This window comes from Xenopus laevis, chromosome 3L, assembly GCF_017654675.1.
Source record: "Xenopus laevis strain J_2021 chromosome 3L, Xenopus_laevis_v10.1, whole genome shotgun sequence".
In the NCBI taxonomy this organism is placed as follows: Eukaryota; Metazoa; Chordata; class Amphibia; order Anura; family Pipidae; genus Xenopus; species Xenopus laevis.
In genome coordinates this window covers 133,964,347-133,985,327 of record NC_054375.1, presented here as the reverse complement: position 1 = coordinate 133,985,327, position 20,981 = coordinate 133,964,347, and the positions used below count along the sequence as shown (strand labels likewise).

At 40.1% G+C, this 20,981-nt stretch overlaps 1 protein-coding gene across 20 annotated transcripts in view; it reads left to right on the top strand.

Annotated features, from left to right (window-relative positions):
• The window catches only part of camk2b.L (calcium/calmodulin dependent protein kinase (CaM kinase) II beta L homeolog), a 95,053-nt gene that overhangs the window by 32,291 nt on the left and 41,781 nt on the right, over positions 1-20,981 (top strand). For all 20 annotated transcript variants that reach the window (XM_041584990.1, XM_041584986.1, XM_041584988.1 and 17 more), the window contains 2 exon segments: positions 17,335-17,394; positions 20,426-20,480. In XM_041584990.1, the coding sequence (XP_041440924.1) occupies positions 17,335-17,394; positions 20,426-20,480 (115 nt within the window).

Sequence of the window (20,981 nt, the reverse complement as noted above, 5' to 3'; positions counted from 1 at the left end):
CTAAATATCCCTGACATTGGCAACCCATTCCTCTAAAGTCGGGGGAGTGACCTCTCTCCAGTGTCTTGGGATTAGTATTTTTGCCGCTAGTAATAATTGGTTTAGCAGACTATACTTGAATGTATGTTCTGGGATCTCAGTATGAAGCAAAAGGAGTAATTGAGGTGTGAGATCAACCTGATAGCCCAGTATCTCCCAACATGCCTGTTTTATGTTGTCCCAAAACGGTTGTAACTTCTCACAGAAAAACCAGATATGAGAAATATTCCCTACTTCCTTATGACATCTCCAACATAGGTTATCCGGTGTCAGATGCATTTGGAATAATTTAGTAGGCGTTCTATACCAATACGATAATGTTTTATAGGAGTTTTCCTGAAATCTGTTATTTATAGAACATTTCGCTAATAGTCTGAAGATTTTCTTCCATCCTCTGACAGACTTAGCTGTAATTCAGATTTGAATGACCTGTTTTATATCTAATGAGCATAAGAGGTAATGTCAGTAATGCACATATGAAAAATGCTTGTGGAAGGGACAGACGAAGTATAATAGTGGTTCTAGGAAGTATATTAGTGGTTCTAGGAAGTATATTAGTGGTTCTAGGAAGTATATTAGTGGTTCTAGGAAGTATATTAGTGGTTCTAGGAAGTATATTAGTGGTTCTAGGAAGTATATTAGTGGTTCTAGGAAGTATATTAGTGGTTCTAGGAAGTATATTAGTGGTTCTAGGAAGTATATTAGTGGTTCTAGGAAGTATATTAGTGGTTCTAGGAAGTATATTAGTGGTTCTAGGAAGTATATTAGTGGTTCTAGGAAGTATATTAGTGGTTCTAGGAAGTATATTAGTGGTTCTAGGAAGTATATTAGTGGTTCTAGGAAGTACCCATCAGTGACTGGGGGCATGAAGCAGTGGGTGTGAGTGGGTGGAAGGTGAAGGAGTTGGCAGTAGGGACACTAGTTAGGAGGAAACCCTGGGCAATGTGTATGAAGAAGGAAGAGAAGCAATTCTAGTTGAACAGCATGCTGTAGAATAATGGAGTAATCATTTAGGGCCAGAATTTCTCCTCCACTATATTTATACACAGCACCCACTGTGCCTGTCTCTACAGCTATGACTGCCAGTGCCTGTAGGTAGAAGGTTACATGGCGTAAACATTATTTTAAATGACAGCAAATTAGACTGGATCCCCTTTTTTCCCCCTGGAATGCTCTGGTTGCACAGGATTTTGCATGGCACATTTCCTTCCCAGGCTGTGGCTCTCCAGCTGTTTCTGAACTCCTGGCAACCCCAGCTTTGGGCTAAGCATCCATCACATACCTACATGGCATGATCTATAAAAAAAAAGAAGAAATGGAGTGTGGCTCGCTGACGCGGCACAGGTTAATGCCAGCACACATCCGGCTGATTTCCCACATCATCGAGGTGGGGGATGCAGGAAAGAGGGGGGGGCACTGTGGGAATCAGCTGGGTGGGTGGGGTGGGGGAGATGGATGTGACAGAGTGATCTCCATGGTAACTAGCATCATATGCATCATACAGTCAGCAGAGCATGTGCTGGATGGAGGAATATTTATAACCAGAGATTGGCTGTCATGGTACATCCCTGTGCTGTTCCTCTGCTGACCCACAATGCACAGCTGGCATTAAACACTGCATTATCCCAACACCCCCTTTATGCCCCAAGGCATTTTCCATTATTTATCTGCTTAACCAACCAAAGAGTTCATGTGTATTCCTCTGTCTTGTCCTGTACATTACTACTCCTATACTGGCCCTGTATCTTGCCTTCTAGCAGTCCCTGCACACCCATTTATTATACATGGATCAAGCCCTCAAATATATATATTTGCTACTCCAGTCCCTCCTTCCCCTGCCCTTATGGCTTGGAACAGATCTCTGTTGAGAAGAATTTCTCCAGATACCTTACTGCAACAGCAGAATGTTCCCAGCCTCCTCTCTACGTTGGGATAAAGTGCCAGTTCTCCTCCCAGCACCCTGCGTGTGGGAAGCTGCCCGTACATACCACCATCTGTGCATTTCACCATCTGCATAGCCCAGGTGTGGTATGGATATGGCAACAGGGATGCTCACAGTATCTTATGATATTAAGACAGATATACAATATAGCTATGCATGTAGTATTATTATCCTTACAACCACCCCCACACTCCCTTATACTGACAGTTGCCTTCTATATATAGTGATGCTGTTGCTTCCCCTCAGTACAAATATGGAGAAATCCAGGGCCCCTTGCCTCCAAGTACACTTTCCCTTTTGTTCTCAAGTAATTTTTTCCTGAAAGATGTAATAGATATATCATATAACTCTGCTTCTGTCTGAAAGGAAATGGGCTATGGCTGGATATTTTTATATTCATATTTATTCAGGGATTTACAAAGATTTAGAATCCATGAAAAGAAGCAGTGCATCAGACCAGAACAAATATTACACCAACTACTGCATAATTCATAGATCAGAGGTGAAGAATGTGAAAGAAATGTGACTATAACTACATAGCAGGTATAGAAGGGCGAGACTGTGCCTATAGTAACAGTGGGATAAAAGTCTCTGGGAATGGAGTGTGACTGTGGGTCCGGGATAGCAGGTATAGTAGGGAGAGATGGTGCCTATAGTAACAGTGGGATAATAGTCTCTCGGAAGGGAGTGTGACTGTGGGATAGCAGGTATAGTAGGGAGAGATGGTGTCTATAGTAACAGTGGATAATAGTCTCTGGGAAGGGAGTGTGACTGTGGGATAGCAGGTATAGTAGGGAGAGATGGTGCTTATAGTAACAGTGGGATAATAGTCTCTGGGAAGGGAGTGTGACTGTGGGATAGCAGGTATAGTAGGGAGAGATGGTGCCTATAGTAACAGTGGATAATAGTCTCTGGGAAGGGAGTGTGACTGTGGGATAGCAGGTATAGTAGGGAGAGATGGTGCCTATAGTAACAGTGGATAATAGTCTCTGGGAAGGGAGTGTGACTGTGGGATAGCAGGTATAGTAGGGAGAGATGGTGTCTATAGTAACAGTGGGATAATAGTCTCTGGGAAGGGAGTGTGACTGTGGGATAGCAGGTATAGTAGGGAGAGATGGTGCCTATAGTAACAGTGGATAATAGTCTCTGGGAAGGGAGTGTGACTGTGGGATAGCAGGTATAGTAGGGAGAGATGGTGTCTATAGTAACAGTGGGATAATAGTCTCTGGGAAGGGAGTGTGACTGTGGGATAGCAGGTACAGACAAAGCCACTTTATATGAATGTTGGTAGGTACAGTTTTAACTCACTGAAGGAAATGTAAAGTCAAAAAAACTGTAAACAATTAATTAAGCTTTTTATATGATTATGGAATAATCATTTCACAGAAGCAATACGTTATTTTAATTGCCCTTGTCTCTGCTTGTTAGGAAAGGTGATTATATAACAAAATAATTGGGCATAATCTGGTAGGGAAGTGGTTAAAAAAGAAATCTTTGCACTTGGCTGAGAAATAAATTCAGTCTTGAGCATTTTATTCCTTCCTTACTGAGAAGGGGGAGGTGGTGCAAATTAATATATTCTGTTGGCTCCAAGCAGGATACAGGTTAATCCCTGAATAAATACCCTGCTCCTCTCTGCCAGTGGGAGGATATTCAGAGTATTCAGAGCTTTCCCTGTACATAAAAGGGTTACAGTGTAGAATACAGAGACTGATTGTCATTGGCAGAGAAATGGTTACAAGGGATATGCCAAGCTCTGCATTGCAGGTAGTATATAGAGCAGCCTCAGAGCATCAGACGGAACATTCCGTGCATAACTAAGAGCCTGATCCAGACAGATCCACAAAGTGCCAGCACCAGGGCACTCTGGCAGACATCAGTTCTCACACATTGCCAATAGCCAGACACCCAACAAACATTTCCCCTGCTCTCTGACTGTATTGTGACACTTCTAGCAGACGACTACAGACATCAGTGTGACATAGCGAAGGGCATAAAACTTCCAACACTGCCAGGGGTCTGCCATCCGAAACACAAACACCTTAAATATTGCAAGCAACCTCCTCATCTGCATTTACCCATCTCATCTACAGTATTGGAGCCCTTGCAGCAGGCCTAAAACACTCACACAGAGGTGAAAGGAGAACTAAACCCTAAAAAGGAATATGGCCAGAAAGGCTACATTTTATATACAGAACTTAATTTATTAGTTCAGAGGCTCGGCAGCCCTATAGCAGTAACAATCCATGCCTTGATCGTTTTAGGATCGATTTTGAGTGTCAGTGACACTGCACATGCTCAGTGTGCTCTGGGCTCCTGTAGAGAAGTTAAGCAGGGCCCTGATCTTTAGTAATCATCAAAACATTAGCGGAAAGTAATTTACAATTGTAATTGTAATGTGAATGAGAATCAGTAGAATTCATCTTTGTAGTGTGAATTTTCTATTGTATATATACTGTCAGTGGCGTAACTATAGGAAGCAGTCTGCTTCCTCTATAGCAACAAGAACCCTCCTTCCCCAGCCACTCTCTTACCTGCGGTGGGGAAGCAGAGTGTGTCAGCACGGGCCGAATAGTGGGCGGAGTCTGGGCGTGGGAATGGGGGGAATCTGGGTGGGGAGGGGCGGAGTCTGGGCGTTGGAATGGGGGGAATCTGGGTGCGGAGGGGCGGAAAGTGGGTGGGAGGATTTTGATCGGAGTGCGCTGAGCCCCTCGGGGCATACATCTTCACTATGATGGTCCCATAACATAAGTTGTTTCATTTCTAGCCTTATTCCGTGTTGAGGTTTAGTTCTCCATTAAGAAAAAGTCATGAAAATCTAAGAAGTACTAAAGAAAATCTAAGAAGCTTAAAAAAATTACTAACATCATGTAACACATCAGCAGATCTAAAGAGGATGGAAGCAGTGTTGGATTGGAGGGGGGTCTGGGCGGGGGAGGTCATGAATCGCTACCAGCTGTGGGGAGTGGGTCTAGGCCATGAGAGCTGGGGCCCTCCAGGTTTTTTCCCAGTGTCCTACCGGCCCAGTCTGACCCTGGATGGAGGCACATATTTGGATATGAATAGGCCATGCCATCGATTACAGCTCCTGAAGAATTCATACCTCCCAACTTTTCCGATTTCAGAGGGACAGTCCCTCTTTTGACAGCTCAACCCGCATTTCCTCATTTGTACTGGAAAGTCCAGATTTTCTCTGCATGAAACAGCCAGAAAAAGAAACAATTTTTCTAACTTAATTGACATTTGGCAGAGAGCCCAGAGCAGCCACAGCTGCAGATAAGATAGTTTTGTAACTAGTGACAATATAAGATAACAGGTGCCATGGGAGAAGTTAGACTCACAGCTTAAAGGGCAATTCACCTTTATTAGCAAAACTGTGATAACTAAAAAAAAAAAACACAGAAGTATGTTCAAACTTTCATAACTTGCCAAAGTTTTTAAAATGAACATGGTAATTAGCGGGTTGGCCACAAAATGGTCTGGGCCCAAAAACGTTGCCGCGTTGCATGTGACAACTTTTTTGTCCCTCTTTTTATTTCCAAAATGTTGGGAGGTATGTTACAAATTGCTGATATGATAATCTGCACCTAATCAGTAATCTGCACTTTATCTGCACATTACCATATCTCTGACATTATAATCTAACCCTGCATGGAATGCCAACACCTGACATTTACATCCACTGCCATCTGAATGGCGCCTGGCCTCCAACTGCCAGTAATGAGGTCACACCCATACTGTTACACAATGTGCTAGAAGTGCAGGGAATAAATATATTTATAATACATCGGCCACTTGTATATCAATCTATATGCCGTCACGTCATGTGCTCCCTTATAGAAGTACATATGGTTGAACATGTGTATTTATATAGCACTACTGTGTACCCAGTGCTGCACATTTAATACATTCATTATACAAACAGGAGGAAGCACTGTGTTAGTAAAATAGATATAGATATATATCAAAGTGAAAGATTCATGAATTTCATCTTTATTTTTTTTCCAGGATATCGCTTCCATTCTTCACGCATAGAATTTGGATTAGGTTTTTCCAAAACTGGAATGTTTGATATTTATTAAACACAAAAAAAAAAAACTCGAATGTAAAATTTCAGTGTCTGAAAGCTTGCGAGTTCATGTACAAGTGAATGGAAGCTGTCCTAGGCAATTACATTTTTTTTTTTTTTTAAAAAATGCAATTCGAGGTTTTCAAATTGTTTGAATTTTTTGGAGACCTTGTAGACCCATTGAAAATGATACGTAGAATTCAAGTTTTTTTTCTCCCCACGGGTTTTATTCGATCAAGTGTTTTAGATTCTATTTTTTTGTTAAATAAGCAAACATTTGCGTTTGATGACATTTCAAGTTCATATGAATTGAAAGAAAAACTCAGATTTAAATTTGTTTAAATTTTAAACTCAAATTTGATGAATAGGCCTCCCCATCTTGGATGTATATGGATATAATTTAATACATTATCTATTTTATCCTCTACTAATGTTATTAACCCTTGACTGTACTGCTATTTTATGGGAAGATGTGCAACACTGTGCTCCCAAATAGCTCTATATAAATAATAACAGACCTATGGACCTATTTCCATATAATTCAGCAAGCTTGTCCACTACGCTAACACTTAAATTCCTTAGTTCTACAGTACCTCCTCTTCTTCCTAATATAATTATTTAATATTAACAATGTCTATAGATATATTTTTAAATTAAGGCTGCAGCACAGGTGTAAATGTGAAGTTAATATTTCAATAGCTAACATGCAAAAACTGTGACTTCTTATAGGTGCTGTACTCCTTTGTGTTAACTTTTAGTATGATGTAGAGCAGTGGTCCCCAACCAGTAGCGCTCGAGCAACATGTTGCTCACCAACCCCTTGGATGTTGCTCTCAGTAGCCTCAAAGCTGGCGAATATTTTGGAATTCCTGGTTTAGAGGCAAGTTTTGGTTGCATAAAAACCAGGTATAGTGCCAAATAGAGCCTCCTGTAGTCTACCAGTCCATATAGGGGCTACCAAACAGCCAATCACAGCCGTTATTTGATATCCCCATGAAATTTTCATGCTTGTGTTGCTCTCCAAGTTTTCTTTACATTTAAATGTGACTCACAGGTAAAAAAGGTTGGGGACCCCTGATGTAGAGAGTGATATTCTGAGAAATTTGCAATTGGTTTTTCATTTTTTATTATTTGTGTTTTTTGAGATATTTAGCTTTTTATTCAGCAGCTCTCCAGTTTGCCGTTTCGGCAATCTGGTTGCTAGGGTCTGAATTACCCTAGCAACATGCATTGATTTGAATAAGAGACTGGAATATGAATAGGAGAGGCCTGGATAGCAATTTTAACCTTCCTTTAAGAAATATCATATATATGAGTTTTTGAAAGCATAATTCCAACTTTTAGCTCCAAAAAGAAAATTCAATTTGTGGAAAATTAGAATTTGAAACATTGATCACCCCCTAGATATTGAACTAGGAAATCAACATTTCAGCAGCCTTTTCCTGAAAGTTCTGTATACCTTTATTAAAGAATGTATACCTTTATTAAAGAAGATACAAGTGTAAATTCATCAGAATATGTTGGAGATTTGAGCAGCTCCTCACCATTCTGCTTAATGTGGTGCTAGAGCTTTTATGTCCCTCTTAAAGATGAAGGATTTTTGGAGCTGTTTTGGGCCGCTGAATTTCCTGGGCATGTAAAAGTTTGCATCTGTCAGCCATGTTGCCTTGGAGCAACTGTCCCTGTCACAAACTGAGGTGGTGTCCAGAGAAGAGGAGATGGTAATATTAGAAGTGATAGGCGAATCTACACAGTTTCGACAAAAACAATTCGCAAATGTATTGCCCATCACTAAATACTAGTCAATGTCACCCTAGTTTAAGAAAAGGGGACATTTTAAGGGGACGATATGTTTATCTTATATCTTAAATGTTTAAAGTATACACCCATTTTTTATTAAATTTGGGGCGCGACAATATTTTTTTTGAGGCGGCAGACTTTTCACCTGCGAATTTTCGGTGCAGTTTCACAAATTAATTTGCTTGCTGTGAAACGCGGAAATTCACCACAAATTTGTGTCTGGCAAATTAATTTGCCCATCACTAAATATTAGTCAATGTCACCCTAGTTTAAGAAAAGGGGACTGTAAGACGCGCGGGAAGATTGCCGAAATCTCTTACCTCCCGACGCGTCTCTGCAAGGTTGCTGGTGCGCAGGCGTGCACTTCCGGGTTCAGGGCCAAAATTACGCTGACGCCCGACGCCGAGCGTCATGAAAAGGTGCAGAATTCGAATTCTTGGCACCAAAACACCTTTAAAAGAACAGTCCTCCCTTTTGTGAGTGCCCAAGCTGGTTTCAGTTTACTGTTTATATTGTGACATGAATTCCTGGTTTTTGACTCCTGCCTGACTCTTGACTCCGATTCCTGCCGCCTGCCTTGACCCATTGCCTGATTTTCGACCACATCTTGTTTTATCCTGCCGGTACCTCAGTTACGAACTTTTTGTCATACGCACCTTCCTTGCTGGTTTCCGCATCAGAAAGTCCGGGGGCCCCCTGTGCATGAGAGTGTACCCATCATCGTTTAAGGTTCCAGAGAACGAGAATGTGACAGGGACATTTTAAGGGGAAGTTATGTGTATCTTATATCTTGAATGGTTACTGTATACACCCATTTATTAGCCAACACTGCAGAATATGTTGGAGTTTTAAAAATGCATGTTAATAATAATAATATCATCAGCATCATAATAATAATAATATGTGTGCTGAAAATGATTCCAGGTTTTCATCTCCATGTCCTATGTCTGCCTTGGCGTCTGAGTCTCAAAACCTTGAATGGTTATACAGAAGTCAGTAAATGGCTCCATGGTTTGATTGCTTCTGAGTGCTAATTACAGATTTACAGATACAGTAAACTGGTGGGAAGCAATTAAATCTAATGAACAATATATTTTCCCCTTTTTCATGTAATATTCATAGATGGACTTGAGCTGCGACTGATGGGATGTGGCTCACATAAGAACAAGCAGGGTGGCTTCAATGTTCTGGAACATATTAAAATCCACGCGATTTGGGGTTAATCGTTGTGCAGGTGATTTTATTCTTCGCTAATACTTTATCCGAAGGAAGATGTGGAGATGCTGATTCAGTACCTCGGCACACATGGAAAACGAGTCGCTTCTTCTGCACAGTCCCAGGTTTACTATTCATAGCTCAAATGATGACTTCGCAAAGCTTTGCAAGGCAGCCATTTTGTATTGTGCACTCCGATGCTGTGTGGGCACATAGGACTTCTCCAGCCACTGAGCCTTTTGTGTATCAATATGCCGCCACCTGAGAAAGAGCTTGAAACTCTCAAAGCTGGTCTTGAGCTTATCAACAGATGCAATTGCAGTCTCACTTTCCTGCGGTGTAGCTTGTTATCTGAATGTATTGCTACTTATAACGATGAGCCATTTTCAGAGATCTAGGGGCAGATTTACTAAGGGTCGGATTTCGAGGGTTAAAAAAACCCTCGAATTCGACCCTCGAAGTAAAATCCTTCGAATTCGAATATCAAATACTTCAATCGAACGATCTAATAAAAATAGTTTGATCGAATGATTCGAACGATTTTAAGCGATTGATCGAAAGATTTTTATTCGACCACAAAATCGTAGAAAAGTGCTGGGGATGGTGCCCATAGGCTAACATTGAACCTCAGTAGGTTTAAAGTGGCGAAGTATGTAGTCAAAGTATATTTTAAAGAGACAGTACTTCCACTATCTTATGGTCGAATAGTCAACGATTTTTACTTTGAATCGTTCAAATCATTCGATCGAATTTGACCCATTCGATGGTCGAAGTACCCAAAAAAATACTTCGAAATTCGAATTTTTTTTTCATTCAAATCCTTCACTCGAGCTTAGTTAATCTGCCCCTTATTATACCCCGATGCTGCAAAAAGGCAGAATCCAAAAATCCACCATCTCAGACCCGTCGAGGTCATGTATAAGTCGATGGAAGATGATCCTATCCCAACTGGAATTTATTGTGGTATATGTTGGGTATAGCCCAATAATCCAATATTTTTGGGGGTTTTAGGCAAAAAAATTTAAAAAAATTAGCAATTCTGGAAAAAAGTTTTAAAATTGTATTGTTTTTTTTCCTGATGTGAGTAACTCGAGTTATTTTATAAATAAATAAACCAAAATTGGGGATGGGAGTTTGGTCAAGCTTTTTTTATTTAAATAATGAGATCAATTCATATTTTAGCAAATAACCCCCTTAACTGCCATTGAAATCAGTCTCTGTACTTTACTATGCTATTCTCTTCTATGCTTGATAGACAATGCAATTCCTTCCTCCTTCTCAGGACACAGAACATGTAAGGCAGGGGTCCCCAATCTTTTTCACCCGTGAACCACATTCAGATGGAAAAAGAGTTGGGGAGCAACACAAGCATGAAAAATGTTTCTGGGTGGTGCAAAATAAGGGCTGCAAATGGTTATTTGGTAAACTGTAAAGGACTGGCAGCCTACAGGAGACTCTATTTGGCAGTGCACCTGGTTTTTATACAACCAAAACTTGCCTCCAAGCCTGGAACTCAAAAATAAGCTCCTGCTTAGAGGCCACTGGGAGCAACATCCAAGGGGTTGGCGAATAACATGTTGCTCAGGAGCCACAGATCACGTTGCTCAGGAGCCACAGGTTGGGGTTCACTGATGTAAGGCATATTCGTTTTGGTTGGAGGCAAGTTGACCAGTGACCACCAATATGTTCCAACTGCATGAGTTGTTACAGTGGAGACAATGTTTAGTAAAAAAGACACACAGCTTTCAATTACAAATAAAATGAAAATTTTAATGAATTGAGTATATGAAGTAGAATAGTATGTTGCTTTTGCTTAGAATTACAATTTTAGGGGCTGCTCTGCCCATTTAAAGGTTGGGATTTGATTCAGTCAAATCATGTTTCTAGGCTGGAAAATTGCTTTCATTAAAAGAAATTATAGGCTCCTTGGCCAGGTTTGGGTGCTTCTCTGCTGGCTGAAATACCCCCCCCTAAAAGCAGGGCCATAATTACTAAATAGGCAACCAAGGGTCAGTGTCTAAGTGGTAGATTTTAAGGGGCACACTTGTGTGCCTGTGTAGAAAAAAATTTGCTTTTCAAAATAAAATAAAAATTCTCCTAGCCCATTGATTCCATGGTCTGAGGTCAGTTGCCTAGAGCAGCACTGGGCCTAAATGCAACTCTGCACAGAGGAGAATATGCCCTATGAGCAAAGAGCCCTAGGTTTAGTGATGCCATTGAGGAAACAATGGATGGAAAGTGGCTGATGATGGGGAAGGACATTCGCCCTCAGACCACAAGGCTGTTAAAATGCTGTGTGCAACTTAAAGGGGTTGTTCGCATTTAATTTAACTTTTAGTATGATGTAGAGAGTGATATTCTCAAACATTCTGCAATCGGTTTGTATTTTTTATCACTTGTGGTTTTTGAGTTATTTAGCTTTTTATTCAGCAGTTCTCCAGTTTTTTGCCAGTCTGGTTGCTAGGGTCCAAATTAACCGAGCAACCATGCACTGATTTGAATAAGAGACTGGAATACGAATAGGAAATGGCCTGATCTGAAGAAAAAGGTAAATAATTCGAAATCTATAAAAAAATATAAATTGAAGACCCATTGAAAAGTTGCTTAGAATTAGCCATTCTATAAGATAATAAAAGTTAATATGAGCAATCGTGGCTGAGCCGGATCAACTATAATTTCAGTTCTGTCAGCTGAAGGCATCACCGTGCACCCACCCATGTGTGTACAAACTGTAATTTTGACTACTCTATTTAGACATCATGTTCAGGAAATATAGATACATTTACTCCCAATTCTCTAAAGAGCCGTGCCACTCAGAATCTGCAGAGCATGACCTCTTGTTTAGCCAATGTTTTCCCTGGAGTTCTCCTGCCTCCTGCTTGTGCCAAAGAAAAGTAAACTAACTATTCAACCACATATCAGAAACAGTTAGGGGCAAATTTACCTAGGGTCGAATATCGAGGGTTAATTAACGAATTGAATATCGAAGTCGAAGGATTTAGCGCAAATAGTTCGATCGAAGGAATAATCGTTCCATTTGAAGGATTTTCCTTCGATCAGAAAATTGTTAGGAAGCCTATGGGGACCTTTTTAGTTTGAATCGAACGTCGAAGGTCGAAGTAGCCAATTCGATGGTCGAAGTAGCCAAAAAAAACATTCGAAATTCCAACAATTTTTCCTCTATTTTTTCACTCGAACTAAGTAAATGGGCCCCTTACTGTTTAAGATGGGATCAAATATGCTCTTAGATCAAAAACACCATTAAATATCCCTAACTACAGGCTAACTTTAAATGGACGCTATCGTCACTTTTCCTTATTTGGTTTAGACAATGTCATTATTGTTGGAAACATCTGATATACTTCAGTTCTGAAAAGATTACTGAAATTACTTTTATGGTTTCATATTTTATGGTACAAAGAGACTTTAGATTTCCAGTTGTATCATTTTGGCTCAGACTTAACTGAAAAAGAGTCAGCACTAGGGGGGTTATTTATCAAAGTCCGAATTTATCTAAATATTTTCTGCCATTCTCTGATCAAATCCCCTCTGGTTTTTTACGCTTATTTATTAAATTTTCTCGAAAAAAAAATTGCGTGAAAAAAAAATCAGATTTTCATGTTTTTTTCCGATTTTTCATCCAATTTTCAAGATTTTTTCGGATGTTTCACCCGAAAACTCAGATTTTTGCCTGAAAACTTTGGGGTATTGCACGAAACCCAGTGCACATCAAAAAATCATTGGGACTTCTCCCATTGACTTATATACAGCCTCAACAGGTCTGAGATGCTGGATTTTCTGATTCGGACTTTTCCATCTTCGGGGTTTAATATATTCCAAAAAATTAGTGATTTTGAAGTCGGCTTTTTACAAAAAAAATATCTCACATTTTTGGTGATTTTTGCATTCGAAGTTTAGTAAATAGCCCCCTAAATCTCAGACACAAGTTCCCCCAGTACCTCTCCTACTTTTCTGCTGACTCAAGTCACAGGCACCCACTTGCATTATTCAGTAAACACAGTAAAGTCTACTTCAAAATGTAATAATTGGCCCTGTACAATCAGCTTCTATGACTGACGTACAGTCTTTTCTGCTTGATGATACTCAACAGCCACTAAACTTAGATTCTCAAGGGAAGCCCAGGACACACTGAGCATGAGCAGCGTTAGTAAAGATGGTCTTACATTACAAGATATCAGCTCCTGTGCAGTTTTAAAGGTCTAGATCTGGGGTCCCCAAGTTTTTTTCACCCGAGTCACATTCAAACTTTGGGGAGCAACTCAAGCATGAAAAATGTTCCTGGGGTGCCAAATAAGGGCTGTGCTTTGCTTTTGATAGCCCCTATATGGACTGGCAGCCTAGAGGAGACTGTATGGCAGTACACTTGTTTTTAATGCAACCAAAACTTGCCTCCAAGCCTGGGATTTAAAAATAAGCACCTGCTTTGAGGCAACTGGGAGCAACATCCAAGGGTTTGGCCTAGATCGTTACTGCTAGACCTCTCCCTGGGGCAGTGGCATAACTAGTGTGGTGCCAGGACCCCCTGCAAAAAATCTTCTGAGGGGCCTGGAACATGGTTATCCCTACCCAGATCCCCCATCTGCCCCCACCCCACCCTGGAGTCTCCCACTCACCTGCATCCCCCTTATCCACCCACAGATATGAGAGCAGCTAAGGAGGGGGTTATTCTTTTCAGCTATAGAGGAAGCAGATCCTGCGGCCTGGACCCGCTAAAGTTACTTGACTGCTTGGGGGTACAGTAAGATCAGTATATGCAGTGGTGGAACTACCGGGGGAGCAGGGGGTGCGAACGCACCAGGGACCGCCCCCTTCTAGTGACGCTACTGAGTATATGAAATACAGTTTCTCTAGCCATATGCATTTTTAGGCTTTCTGTTTCTAACCTTCCCACATTAAGAGCTGTAAAGCACTAATAGCTTGGTGATTTACATAGTGGTCACTGATAATACCTAATTTTCTGCCGTAGGGAAAGTAAGAAGGAAACCGAAGTCATAAAGTGGAATAAATGTATTCATTCATGCTGCTAGAAAATGTGTCTATAAATTTGAATATAAATCAAAAGTTTAATAACACCAAAATCTAAACATTACCCGTGGTTTTCCGGTGTAAATAAAACAGGCTTGTTCTGATGATAGCATGCATAATATATGGAAGCTTCTATAGTTCTTTTATTGTACAGGGGATTTTTATGGCCGTGAGATACCCATCAGATTTCCCAACAGCTTCATTATTCTCAGAAAAGGTGTTTATCAGTAAACAACCAAGCAGCACAGAGATTAAGGGTGAACAGTCAGCACATTTAATATGATTCTAGGTCAGATGATTGATGTTCAGCCTACGTATGCTGTACATGGGAAGTAATGTGCCCCTATTGTAAAATTATATATATATATATTATATAAGGATATAAGGATATAGGTCACAGAGGAGTTCCATGACAATATAATCTTTATATTTTTTTTTTAACAGAGGACACATTTTGTAATAAACAAATGGCAGGAAACAGGTGGCATCCAGGCACTCAAGAATCTCCACAAGGGCCAACAAAAATAATATATAAATATTATTTATTGTAGATTAATTTTAAAAAGATCAGTATTTCCATTGGCCCGATGCATTTCATGCCCCCGAGGGCACTTAGGCATGGATACATTTTGTAATACACAATTTTCAGTAAGTCATGTGACAAATTGCATTAGCACCAATTATTACTGATGACATCACTAAGCACAGTTTTAAAAGAATATTACAGGCTAAGCATGGCTCTAGTACTGTATATTACATATCAACAAAGTATAACTTTATACTATTAACTATTAAACAAGACTGATAATTACTGCCTTCTGGAATTGGTAGAAAATGAAGTTAGTGCCGACATTGCTAATATAATGAATTTAAAACAACAGCACCGCCTGCTGGTAATTACTGTCTTCTGGACTTGGTAGAAAATTAAGTTAACGAAAAAGGGAAATTCTGAGGGAAAGGGAAAGACTGACCAGAAAAACATTCAGGTCTAATTGGGACTTAAACTATGAACTGGCATTTCAAGTAAACAGAGGGCCAACAAAAATGTAGTTTTTTTTAACTGCTGATATAATGAATTTGAAACAATAGCACCACCCACTGGTAATTACTGCCTTCTGGACTTGGTAGAAAATTAAGTTAATGAAAAAGGGAAAGTCTGAGGGAAAGACTGACCAGAGAAATGTCCAGGTCCCAACTTGCTCCTGGCATTTCAAATAAACAGAGGACCAAAAAGCCCGCCCACCAGCCCAATAAATATTGACTGTCTATGGGGAAAAATAAAATTAAGTGCAAAAGTGCTCAGAGGGTCACTATGAGCAATTTTGATTTGTTTCAGTGATTTACAATACCTTTAAAATGTTGCAAAAGTTTTATAGTTATTTCTAAATGTAATTGAAAGACTAATGCAATACCTATTGAAAGACCTGCTGTATTTAGGCAAGTCCCTTCCCAGGTAGCGCTACCTTTCCCAAAAATACCTCTCCCGTTGGAACTTAGCAGCCGCTCCCACGTAGCAGGTAAATGCACAAGACCTGTCCCACGTTTGTATCCTTGCCAGTATCCTCCCTTGGATGACTTACTCACTGGGGTACTCTCAGAGGGAGTCACACTAGAGATTACAGGTAGCTCTGCAGCGGGATCAATCTCACTAGTGGCACCTTTCTCCTCCTGAGTCTCTATCAGATTGGCAGGGAACACAATGGGCTCTCTCTCACTTCTACAGATGCAACAGCTTAGACAGTCTCACAAGAACTGGTTCTGACTGGATGTTGCAGCATACAACCCTATACTACTGTTGGAGGCCCTGTGCAAAAGGCTCCAAAGTCCGGCACTCTCTCTCTCTCTCCCCCAAGGATGCACTGGGGTGCCGAGCCAATCGGATGGCTCTCCAGCCTGTAACTTGGCTGGATGATGTCAGACAGAAAAACAGGGGAAGGATTTCTCTGATCACCTACCTTTGTATGTAGATACCTAACTAATGGTTTAACAGTCTATTTTTCATAAATATTAATGGAAATAAAGTACAAGTACATGCATATTTTGGGCCACTCGTACAAAGCAAATTTGAGCGGTTGGTTGGTGGGATAAGGAGTGCCAAAATGCAGGAAATGTTAGTCCTACATTATCTATACATTATCTATATCCCTAGTCTATACAGTAGATAATGTACTTAACGGATAACAGAAATGAGAGAAGTAAAAGGTTGGTTAACGTTCTTGGTTAACGTTCGCACCAAGGAATCCAAACTTATGGAATTTATTGTGTGTAACTACTGTAGGGCTGCCACCTTTTGGGGAAGGAGCATCCCACTAGGGGGCAGGGGCAGGCAATATTGCGAGTGGGTGACATCAGGTCAGTAGGGCTCATTTATCAACACTGGGCAAATTTGCCCATGGGCAGTTACCTATAGCAACCAATCGGTGATTAGCTTTTTAAAGCTAGCAAGTAGAACAATGAATGCAGCAATTTTATTGGTTGCCATGGGTTACTGCCATGGGCAAATTTGCCCAGTGTTGATAAATGACCCCCACTGACATTTTGGGGGTTTTGGGAGTGGACGGTGATGTCAAGTTGTGTGGCTATGATGCAGCGACTGGCTGATCACCATGTCACTTTACTTAAAAATCCTGTCTGAATTTTTTTATTTGGGTACATTATTTATTATAATACACAATTTCAGTAAGTCATGTAACAGAAATGACATCACTATGTTCCGATTATAACCAATGACATTACCAAGTACTATTTATAAGGATATAATTCACAAGATATTCATGGTTCTTGTGCATTGGCTTTGTTAAGCAATTTAACAGATGGGGCAGAAAAAATGTAAGAATTAGATACAATTGGAAGAAAAATACATTATGGAAGGGATGTGAGAAATCAAAATGGTAGAAGTAAGAGAAGTATGGAAAAATGGAAAACTACTGTATAGGATCTGAAATGTTTGGAATTAAAGTCCCTGAAATTAGGGATGCATTGAGTCCCGGAGCCTTTATCTGCAGGATTTGGATTTGGCTGTACCCAAGTGCCTGGTCAAACTTATCAAAAACCTTTAAATCATGTGACTTTAGATCTTGAAAAAGTGTATATGGGGCATTGCTGTTAGTGATGAATAATCGTTTTGTGTTTCTATTTTGTGTTCCACCTTAAAGGCCCAACGAGAACAATCGGCGCGGTTCTGCAATTATTCTCATGATGTTCTCTTTCCATTTTCCTACAGATCATCAAAAACTTGAGCGAGAAGCTCGAATTTGCCGCCTCTTGAAGCACCCAAATATTGGTAAGATACTATGTTATGCATTTGTTTGTTAAGCATTAGGCACCCCTAAGTGATTGTATTGACTTACCTGAAACCCCAGCCTGGGGTTTTTCTAGCAAGCACCACGGAGAGATCTTCTTCCATCTTCTTCTTCCTTCAAATTTCCCTGGGCAAATGCATGCGCAGTAGAACGAAATAGCTGACTTTTAGGTTAAAGTTCAGCTTTTCATTCCATTGCGCATGCGCAACCGTGCGAAGAAAGAAGAAGACAGAAGAGGATTGATCTGTGGTGCTCACTGGTATAACCCCAGGCCGGTGCAGTTTTCTGGCAATAGGAGCACCAGCCTGGGGTTTGAGGTAAGTCAATACAATCACTTGGCAACCCCAAGTGCAAACAGACTTTCCTTCACCTTAACTTTCCAGAAAGGGGCATATTTATTATGTTGTGTAAAACAAAATTCCCTGAAAAAACGGTGTAAAAAGTTGTGTTAAATAAATGCCGAATTTATCGTGGTGTGTTTATTTTACTCCATGCGAATGCCAGATCTGTCGCCATTATTTTACATTGTTTCCAGCGGAAGTCACTGTAAGAAAAAACTAGGGAAAAATAAAGATCCAAATAATGGAAAGGTCCCTTGTCTGGAATACACCAGGTCCTGAGCATTATGGATAAAAGGTCCTATCAGTGTCGGACTCGCCCACAGGGATACCAGGAAAACTCCCGGTGGGCCCAGGTGTCAGTGGGCCCTCATGCTGCTAAACATTTGGCCTATTTCATGGTCATTCCATATTTCTATTAGAACAAAGAGACTAAATAGATGGAATAATAGATTAAAGTATGTGAAGAAAAGAGAATAGGAGAACAGAGGTTGAGTGAGGAGAGGAAGAAAAATAGTGCTGAGAGTGGCCCCTGGTCTAAGATTAATTGGTGGGCCCCTGATCAAAGGTTTTCGGGTGGGCCCCTGGTGTCCCAGTCCGACACTGGGTCCTATAAATGTACTGTTGGTGAATGGTGTCAATGTGTGCAACATTACAAATATAGAAAGATATGTATTTTAAGAATGAATGCACCTTCTACTTTAAAATATCAAAAATATCAAAAATCAACTCCGAGCTCCATTGCTTATATAAAATCACCTTTTCTCATTGTCTTCTTATACCCTTATATTTTACAAATAAAAATAAATATAATAACTGTGCATTGATTGTGCATTTGAAATAAAGCGATTATGTTGCGAATACTAAGACTGCCAAGCTTATAAATAGGATTTGTTGTGATTATAATAAGACTCCAGTCTGCTCGGCAGATTGTTAAAAGGCTGTATAGTGGGTATAGAGGTTTTACCTGGTATTGAAAATGAATAGTAGAATACATGTTCAAGTGGCTCTGCAATTTGTACCCTGCAGCTCTCTACTCTCTATAGTATATACGCTGCACAGCTGTATTAAGTAGTGTGTAAGATTCTGTACACATACTAATTATGCAATTCTAAGGGGTGTATTTCCTGGAATTTAACAAATTTTATAATTAAAACAAAGTTAACTCCCATCCACGAATTTAACTAATTTATCAAGAAATCAGCTCTAAAAAGTCAGTGCGGGAAAGTCGCAACAAAATCATGTGACAATGCGAATCGTACGAATTGTCGCCCGAATTGAACGATATTTTCGAGTTGTTGCCAGAAAACTTTGACTTTAGCAGATTATGCAGAGCAGATGACAATGTCAAGAAACAACTTCAGAGACATCTGCCCTTGATTTAAACATGACCTGGACAGGTTTGAGATGGAGTATTTTCAGATTTGGATTTTTTGAGGTATAATAAATATCTAAAAATCCGAGTGTTTTTTTTTCCTCTAAAGATTTGAGTTTTCCCTTTTAAAAACTCAACCAGAGGCTTCATAAATAGGCTCCTAAGAATAAAGTGGAACCGTTATTGTAGGGAGGTTTGGAATTGTTATGCAATTCTTTATTAACACTAAGGATTCACTGAATCCACTATTTTGGATTCAGCCGAACCCCCGAATCCTTCGCGAAAGATTCCGCTGAATACCAAACCATATGCATATGCAAATTAGGGGCGAGAAGGAGAAAACCTTTTTTACTTCCTTGTTTTGTGACAAAAAGTCACGTGATTTCCCTCCCTGCCCTAATTTGCATATGCAAATTAGTGTATGCAAATCAGTATATGCAAATTATTATTAGGTTCTGGCTGGGCAGAAGGATTCGCCCGAATCCAAAAAGGCTGAATCCTTGCCGAATCCCGAATCAAATCCTGGATTTGGTGCATCCCTAATTAACACCATGTTGCTGTTTTTAGTCAAAAAGGTAAACAAAAAAAGAAAAAGCCGCTACTTAACCGCCTTCACTGGCGTGCTCCTCCGCTTGTACAATCTATAGGAGAAAATAGGGGTCAAACTTGCACTCCTTATCCACTATTAAAAATCTATGGGGGGAGTGTAATTAAAGTCGCAAAGAGAAAAACAATTCGCACCAATAAGAATAAAAATCCACATCCCGCAATGTAATAAAATTCGCAAACAGTCTTCCACTGTCAGAAGTGGACGCAAAACAGTTTCCGGGTTCGCAAAAGCTATATTAAATTCACGCAAAGCAAAATTTGTTTGTGCAAAAGCATAACCTTTTGCATTGGGAATAGTTTTTCCGTTACTGACTTTTATTACATTCCCCGCATGTATTGCAAAGTTAAAAAACATTCAACAAGTAGACACAAAGCCTGACGTGTTTCAAGTGGAAACCCTTAATCATAAAGCCTTAATCACAGTTTGACCCCCCTTTCCCTATTCATTTCAAATAAAAGTGTATTTGTTTTGAGCACTCTACTATACCGTGGGCCAGAGTGCAGCCACCTTATATGTGAAAGTGTTTCAGAGTTTTGGAATATAATGTATTCTTGAACTATCCTCCATATAGTAGGGAATGTGGGAATATGTGGACCAGAAAATGGTGAGACCATGGTATGGGGAATAGAAATAGTGAAGCAGTAAAATATAATAGTATGTAACATAGTAACAAGTTTCTTTTTCTGCAGTTCGGCTCCATGACAGTATATCAGAGGAAGGGTTCCACTATCTCATCTTTGACTTGTAAGTGGGCAGCTAGCCTTTCTTTTTTTCTTGTTTGGTTTCTGGTCTTGCCAGTGCCACATACACACTGTTGTACGTGCCATTCCCTTCTGTGATACTGGAAGAATTACTGTAATTATTCTTTGGAAGGGTTACATTTCTTGGTGATGGGCCTATACACCTAGAGCAGGGGTAACATCTAGTTACTAGAGATCTACAAACCTCATCACCAGACAACTCTAACAGAACATAACCACAGGTTACTGGGAAATCGAGCAATGCAAATCTCACATGTATATTGATTTGATAATAAATGCAGGAAACTGAATCTACCTGGGTTTTGTGAGCTGGGAAAGGTTAGGTGCTACTATAAGGCTGCCATTAATGGAAGAGGCATGTAATAAGGTGAGCCATCCATGAATAGTGAGGTCTTCACAAGCTGGGAAAGGCTATCACTTGGGAAAGCCAAGCAACAGTAAAGGCAGCAGAGGAAAGCAGAGTGTAAGAGAAGTGGAAATACAG